This window comes from Achroia grisella, unplaced genomic scaffold (assembly GCF_030625045.1).
Source record: "Achroia grisella isolate CSIRO2021 unplaced genomic scaffold, CSIRO_AGI_Agris_v1 utg2183, whole genome shotgun sequence".
NCBI classification, from domain to species: Eukaryota; Metazoa; Arthropoda; class Insecta; order Lepidoptera; family Pyralidae; genus Achroia; species Achroia grisella.
The window spans coordinates 468905-477733 of record NW_026712719.1 but is presented as its reverse complement, the minus strand read 5'-3'; the positions used below and the strand labels follow the sequence as shown (position 1 = coordinate 477733).

The window sequence follows — 8829 nt, the reverse complement described above, 5'->3', positions numbered from 1 at the left end:
AACCTTTTATATGTCATATATCTTATATTTTATATTATGTGGCACATTGTCTGCAGAAGTAGTTGAGTTTATTATGTCTACTATGCTGGTTTTCGGATTGGTACAAACATATATACCCATTTTTTTATATATTATGTTTTATTAATATAGAGATGAATTATGATATAAGCCGAAGTTTATTTTCCTTATAAGAAAACCTTTGGTTTTTATTTATATTATATATGTTATACGAGTCATTATTTTATTGCTCACTTAATGGTGAGTAGAAAATGTTACTATGTAATTTGAGTTACAGAATTATTCTTCTCTGAGACAATAGACTCATCAAATGCCTTTTTACACTTCTGCGTTAATATTCTCTATACGTCATGAACGTTAGCGATGCGCTTACGCACCCCGCGCCCCCACCTCGTCTATATAGCCTTCGGCACCGGCGCGGCACTCAGTTCATATACTGTAATCCAATACTGCGCACGTGAAAAAATGTTCTCGCCGCGAGTTCTAGTAGCTTTTGCTGTCTTGGCAGCTGTTGCAGCGTTGCCGGCTGACAAGCCGGCGCCGCGGCCGGTTACCACCATAACCGACGAAGATTTCGATGACAGCCCATGGTTCAGTTTCCCCCTCTTCGGCAATCTCTTCGCTCCACTATGGCGACTCTTCCCCAGTTTCGCCGACATCGGACCTAGGATTATAACTGACGATAACAAGTTCCAAGTCGTAGTCAACGTTAAGGATTACAAGAAGGAAGATCTAAAGGTCAAAGTGAAAGGAGATTTCATCTTCGTGCAAGGATCTCACGAGGCGAAACAAGACGATCGTGATGTCTTCGCAAGCCAGTTCTTCCACACTTACACTCTGCCAGCTAACTGCAGCGGGTCTGATGTTAACGCTGAGCTATCCAGCGACGGTTACCTAGTCGTGAGTGTACCTTTGAACCCAGAAGGAGCTGTAAAGCCTAAAGAAGATCGTGAAGTTCCCATAGTAGAGTCTGGAGTGCCTTACCAAAAAGAAGAGAAAACTGAATCGACAACTACCGTTGAACCGGTGTCAGAAGACGATAGAAAAGAACCAACCACGCCATCGGAACGTGAAGAAGTAACAGAGAAGGATAACGATATCCCGCATGGAAACGAAATACCGGTCTAAAGTGATATAGTTTTAAGGTCTTAATTATAACTACGTAATAAATATTTTTCTATTTAATGTTAGTGTTTTGTTTGCATGTCGGTATGTAACCGTCATTCGTTTCTAATGGTCGAGTTGTGGGTATGAATACAGATGTGAGTGGCGGGCGTGGGCGACCATGATAACTTTGGACAGGTTTGATTTTAAACCTAACACAGATGGAATTAAGATTCAAACGCAAATACAGTACGGCAATGCCGGCGATTAGTATTTAGTTGACATTATTATGATGGAATTTGAAATTGTTTTAGAGAGAATGAGAACACCTTCATAATTTTCCACGAATTCAAGTTTGAGGAAAGTAAGCTGAGGTTACTAACTTTTAATAAACAAAACAATGTGAGTGTAGGATTTTTAAAAGTTTCCTTTGCTAGGAAAAAACCTATTTGTTTATTTGATTGATACATTGTCACTAATTTTTCTTTTCTATATAGTAGGCAGTCTGTCAGAATGAATCTTTAAACAAATTATGTTTGTTAATCAAGAAAATTAGTTAGAAATTATTTAACAATATTCAATTCACATTTTATTTTATACTAGCTGCTCCCGCGACTTCGTCCGCGTGGAATTTGATTTTATTTTTCTAAAATAAAAGTAGGCTAAGTTACTCCTCATTACATCAGCTACCTACAGCAGCTACCAAATGTCACGTTAAAATCGGTCTAGCCATTTCAGAGATTAGCCAGAACAAACAGACCGACGATACAGACAGACAAAAAATGTAAAAAAATATTATTTTGGTGATGTACCGTATTTATATTCATGTGTAAGTAGTAAAAAACGGTTATTTCAATATTACAGACACTCCAATTTTATTTATATGTATATATTATATTTCGAATTATTAGAACGGGTACGAAAGTCACTTTTACTAGTTTACATAAATAATGAATTTATTAATTAAAATACAAAACTATGGAATTATTTTAGAGTATTAATTGAATTTCAATTTCAATTAACGCAATACTAAATATTTATTATAATATATTTATATATATATTCTAGCTGTCTCGGCAAACGTTGTTTTGCCATATAAATTAATAACGCTATAAAAAATAGGGGTTGGGAATTGAAGGGCGAAAATTTAGGGTTGCACGTATTTTTTAATGACACATAATAAAAAAATATAAATAAAAAAATTTGCCCAAAAAAAATGTTAGGGGTGGACAGCCCTTATCACTTATGGGGTATGAAAAGTAGATAGTAGCCGATTCTCAGACCTACTAAATAGATATACAAAATTTCATAAAAATCGGTCGAGCCGTTTCAGAGGAGTATGGTAACTAGCATTGTGACACGAAATTTTGTGCATACGATATGCTATTGTACCCTATCGACGGTCTGTTAAAATGTTGGGTTTTGATTTGATGGGATAATCTAAAAAAAATTATATTCCTATATATATAAAGGAATGTATCCTGGATCCAAATGGATTCAAAACTATCTATATATACCATATATATATAGATAGTTTTATAGATAGTTTGTACTTTAAGATGATTTTTACACACATACAAATATGCATTGAAATCTGTTCAATTGTTTAAGTGTTCAGTCATATATGCGTCCTCGGTAGTCTAGCGGTTTGGCACAATGCCTTACAGTGACAGTCCAGGGTTCATTTCCCCGCACGGTATAAACATTTATTCTCCTAAGTATTATTGTTGCTGTACCAACAATAATTTTGCGTTTTCTATGAACATTATGGTATGTATTTACAAAAAAAATGTATCTACATTTATGACAGTTGTCTGTATAACAAAACTACGGCTTAAACAGATTCATATGAAATTGTGCGTATTTTTCAGAATACGATGTAAGCTGTTCATCATAGCTCTAAGTGAGTAAGATCATACACCTTAAAATATCTTTTATTTTTTGGATAAATGTTTTATTTATTATTCGGCATTAAAATACTCTAAATTATCACATTTCTACTATCAACACCTTTGTTTTGGATGGATTGATTGATGAAGAGGCATTAAAAAATACATACTCTAAATGTTCACATTTCTACTATCAACCCCTTTTTTTTGGATTGATTGATTGATTGATGATTCGGCATTAAAGATACATACTCTAAATTTTCACAATTCTACTAACAATCCCCTTTCTTTTTAATTTATTGATTGATGACTCGGCATTAAAGATACATACTCTAAATGTTCACATTTCTACTATCAACCCCTTTTTTTTTGGATTGATTGATTGATTGATGATTCGGCATTAAAGATACATACTCTAAATTTTCACAATTCTACTAACAATCCCCTTTCTTTTTAATTTATTGATTGATGACTCGGCATTAAAGATACATACTCTAAATTTTCACAATTCTACTAACAATCCCCTTTCTTTTTAATTTATTGATTGATGACTCGGCATTAAAGATACATACTCTAAATTTTCACATTTATACTAACACTTTTTTTTTTTAATTATTGATTGATTGATTGATGATTCGGCATTAAAGATACATACTCAAAATGTTCACATTTCTACTATCAACACCTTTTTTTTTTGGATTATTTGATTGATTGATGATTCGGCATTAAAGATACATACTCTAAATTTTCACATTTCTACTATCAACCCGCTTTTTTGGATTGATTGATGATTCGGCATTAAAAATACATACTCAAAATTTTTACATGTTTTTTAATGCCGAATCATCAATCAATCAGTAAATAAAAAGGGGTTGGTAGTAGACATGTAAAAAGTTGATACTCTAAATTTTCACATGTCTACTATCAACCCCTTTTTTCTAACAACGAAATTAGTGCTTTAATAATTTTCTACTCTCAATGGTTGAATGGTTAAATTGTATAGCAAAATAGTGTTTTACATTTAGTATTGTATACAATAAACAAGCGTGGAAAAAAATGGAGATCTTAGGGGGAGGTCTTTGTTCAGCAGTGGACGTCTTCCGGGCTGATGATGATGTGGAAAAAAAAGATAAAAATAATTTAATTTGAAATGAAATCAGTATTTTTTAAAGAAGTTTTTATATAGCGATATAAGTGCGTTTGCTTATATATCACATAGATTGTTTACATACATGCTAATGTTATGATGGAAGTCTGCACATTTTCTTTGTCACGGACGTGCAGAAGAGTTCAATGTCATTAAGAGGTCAAAGACTGGTGGAATGCGGTTTGGGGTTCGGTTTTATTGGTTTTAAAACATATAACTTGATAATACATGTCGATAAAACCTCGCTAAATTGAATAATAATAATAATAATCTCAGGACAAATACATAGTATTTGTATCCGCTGTCAAACCCCATAAAACAAGCTTTAGCTATCTTAACTTAGGTCTAGATGGCGCTGTGTGGATTGTCCTGAGATTATTATTATTATTAAATTTAGCGAGGTTTTATCGACATGTATTATCAAGTTATATGTTTTAAAACCAATAAAACCGAACGAATCTTTAGCTTCTATATACATATTTTTTTTGTAAATACATATGTATACATAAAAACACCCAGACCGATACAAACAATCATATTCATGAATAAAAATGTTTGAGCCGTGCGGGGAATCGAACCCGCGAGCATTATTATTATTATTTTCTTATTCATACATTTTGTATTCTCGAATTTATTTGGTGTTATAGTTTAGAGTTACGAGTCATACATACTTATTATTATTAATATTATCAATTGTATTTACTAGATATACTACTACAAGTTTCAATGGTCGCCAGTTCGATACCCACGCAATACAAATATTCATAACCATTCAGATTAAAAAGACATACAGACAGACGGGGAGGGGCGGTCTTTTATAATATGTAGATACATTATAGATATATTTATATCTTTTTTTTAATACTACTATGCTGGCAAACAAGCATACGGCCCATCTGATGGTAAATGGTTACCGTAGCCTATAGACGCCTGAAGCACCAGGGGTGTCACGTGCGCGTTGCCGACCCTTAAGAAACCTTAATATACCCTTCTTGAAAAACCCCATGCTGTAGTCTCGTAAGAAAACCTCGGCAGGAAGAACATTCCACAACCTAAGCGGGAGGAAGCTCCTCTGAAACCGCATATATGTATTGTTTAATAGGGAAATATATTTACGTTGTTTCTTTATTTAATAATATAGTACTTCATTCATTAATAATTTAAGAGCTACGCTCTTGTCGGTGGAGCTCTTGCCACTTTCCGCGATCTTCCATCATGCTCTTTAATTCTTGATACGACACGACTCCCATTTTGTCCTCAATTTGTTTGATGTAGCTATTCCTTGGTCTTCCCCTCCCCCTCTTTCCTTCTATTTTCCCCTCAATAATAATTTTCATGAAATCATCGTGCCGTATCAAGTGTCCTAACATTTTTCCTCGTCTATTTTCTATTGTGTTCAATATCTGCCTATCAATATAGTACTAGATCCCCTTAATTTTTTTTTATCGACTGATGATAATGGTTTGTTGCACCCGCCTGCGCTAACGGTATACGCTGGGGAGGCACCAGTGGAGGATGATAAGATGAGCATGAGGTCAGGTCAGTTAGCCCATCGTGACAAATTCTCCTTTAATTTTATATTTACAGTTGTACGTACAGGCTAACTGATTTTATTATTAAAAAAATAAACAGAGCTACTCACCCCTTTCACCCTTAGGCTAAAATAGGTTGAATCCTACCCGTTCGTGGGATCAATGACACCTGAATCCAGCATCCTAATGGGTGCAATTAACGTTGTTTGCCCTGCCATCGTCAAAACACTTTCCAAGTTTTTGATAGGACGATTTTTGCCCCAGGCACAATGGTTATAGAGGAAAAATGTGCTTCAAAAATGCATCATAATAATACTACCTTTTTACCGCAATTTCGTTTACTTTTTTGAGATAATAAATAACATAGAATCTCACTTTAGGGTTACTTATAGAGGAAAAATGTGATTTAACAATGCAATATAATAATACTAACTTTTCACCTCAATTTTGTCTACTTTTTTGTGATAATATAGCCTAGTATCAAACTTAATGGCAAATTTTATTAAAGTCTCCTTAGCAATTTTGTTTTGCAGTGATAACAAAAAGATTACTCACTTGCCTACTTTTATGAGATATAATCTAATAATATAATCTTTAGGGCAGACTTTGTTAAAATTCGTTTAGCCATTTTTTGTAAAATGGTCACAAATAGGCAGACCAACTGCCAGATGGTCAGATGACATCAGGAAGACGGCAGGACCGACCTGGACAAGAGGCATACGTCCAGCAGTGGATAAATATATGCTGAAAGAGAGACAGACTCTCACATTTATAATATGGATGGAATATAAATTGACATGCCACAGACAGACTGAAGTGGAAAATTATGCAAGAGGGATACGTCCAGCAGTGGATACATATGTATATATGTATCCACTGCTTTCTTATCTTATTTTATGCTTATCTTTCTTCTCTTTCAGTATTGAAAGAGAAAAAAGAGAGACAGATTCTTACATTTATAATATTATATAGATGGAATATAAATTATATATGTCATTATTGTATAAATTCTTCTAACAAAGTTGCAGAATTTTAACAAACTTATCCAGAACAGAAATATATTAATAAACAATCCAGGTGTGGATTACTAGCTGTGTCCGCGACTTCGTTCCCGTGTTATAGTGACATAGATCAAATAAAATAAAGAAAAAATATTTAATAGTCTAATCCAAAAAGGGAAAGAAAAAGTTTCATCGTTCTAGCTTCAGAAATAACGATTTTCCCTGCAATCTTTCATCTCCTAATTCATTTTAACCCCTTAAGGCTAAATTTTCTTACAGAAGCAAAGGTGACAGATGGAGATCCCTAATGTGGCGATTTAGGATGGGAAGCAGAAGTAGCCAGACCCTGCCAGATGGTCTGATGACACCAGGAAGACGGTAGGACCGACCTGAACAAGAAGCGCCAAATCGAACAAAGTCGAAAACTATGCAAGAGATAGCCTCTTGCAGTGGACTAATAAAAAAGTGGCTCCAAATGGTTCGTGTAAAACTACACACGGTGCTGCTCGCCAGTTTTCTTACTTGAACTCGGCTTTGACACGCTCCCGCGTGTCTAGATGTGCTGAAAGAGAAAGAGAGGAAGGAATTGAGTTGAGAATGTGCCTATTATATTTTATTGCTAATTGAGTGTGTACAATGCAAATGTGCAATTGCCGACACTTACAATTTCACCTCATTACATTCCCTTTAGCAATTAAATCAGTGTTCGAGTAGCATTCAACCAAGGCGATTTATTTAGCAAAAACTCCTCATCAATCAATATATCAACTAATATCATTATCACGGAACTGTGTGCTTAAAACCCTCACAGAGTAATTTTGTATTACAAATTGTACTCAACTCCGCAGTGTATGCAGGTGTATGGTGATGTGTGCACCAAGCATGACTGTTATTTCACCAGTGCATTACACCGAACTGGTATTGTTAACGCAAATCGTTTCTAGATGCATGCCACGCGGTTGTGCCGCGTCGAGACGCCATATTAGTCACTGTTAAATGGAGATAGCATTGTTTTTTTATGTAATGGCACAGATAACATAATGTTAGTAATGGTAAACAAGCTGATGAAAATATCTTTTATCCTACACGAATAAAAATATTTTGATTCCAGTGCGTCTATATCTATTAGAAACACTTATGATGTGTAAGGTCTACCATCAAATACAGTAGTGGAAATTCCACCTTAACTAATTTAACACTCAGTAAGAGTGTACACGAATAATATTATAAAATAACTAGCTGTCCCGGCAAACGTTGTTTTGCCATATAAATTAATAATGCTATAAAAAATAGGGGTTGATGATAGAAGGGTGAAAATTTATTTTTGTATGTTGTATCATAAAAAAAAAAACTAAAAATTTTGTCTAAAAAGTAAAAAAAAAATTTAGGGGTGGACTACACCTAACATTTCGGGGGATGAAAAATAGATGGTGGCCGATTCTCAGACCTACTCAATACGCTCACAAAATTTCATGAGAATCGGTCAAGCCGTTTCGGAGGAGTATGGGAACGAAAACTGTGACACGAGAATTTTATATATAAGATATATAAAGAATAAGAACACTACGAAATAAATTTATCTCATTTCAATATGTAACATTCTATAGACTATACGTCTATAATCACAGACATTGGCAGTCGCACAGACAAGAAACAACTACATCGTAGAGTGTTTAATGTTCTTATTATCAAATACAATTTTATTTTTTACGAATAATTTAAAAAAAACAAGTATTACCAGATACAGACAAGTATTATCAGATGGGCCGTATTCTAGTTAGTCATCATTGAGCGTCGATAGGCTACGTTAAACATTTACTATCAGATGGGCTGTATTCTAGTTAGTAATCATTGGGCGTCGATAGTCTACGGTAACCATTTACTATCAGATCGGCCGTATTCTAGTTTGCTACCATTGGGCGTCGATAGGCTACGGTAACCATTTACTATCAGATGGGCTGTATTCTAGTTAGTAATCATTGGGCGTCGATAGTCTACGGTAACCATTTACTATCAGATGGGCCGTATTCTAGTTAGTCATCATTGAGCGTCGATAGGCTACGTTAAACATTTACTATCAGATGGGCTGTATTCTAGTTAGTAATCATTGGGCGTCGATAGTCTACGGTAACCATTTA

At 34.5% G+C, this 8829-nt stretch overlaps 1 protein-coding gene across 1 annotated transcript; it reads left to right on the top strand.

The window, feature by feature from the left end:
* The first annotated feature begins 434 nt into the window (after positions 1–434).
* On the top strand, positions 435–1203 carry LOC131842425 (alpha-crystallin A chain-like). The gene has a single exon (XM_059190955.1). It carries the CDS (start codon positions 484–486, stop codon positions 1144–1146), a length of 663 nt encoding a protein of 220 aa, XP_059046938.1. The 5' UTR covers positions 435–483; the 3' UTR covers positions 1147–1203.
* The last annotated feature ends 7626 nt before the right edge of the window (positions 1204–8829 follow it).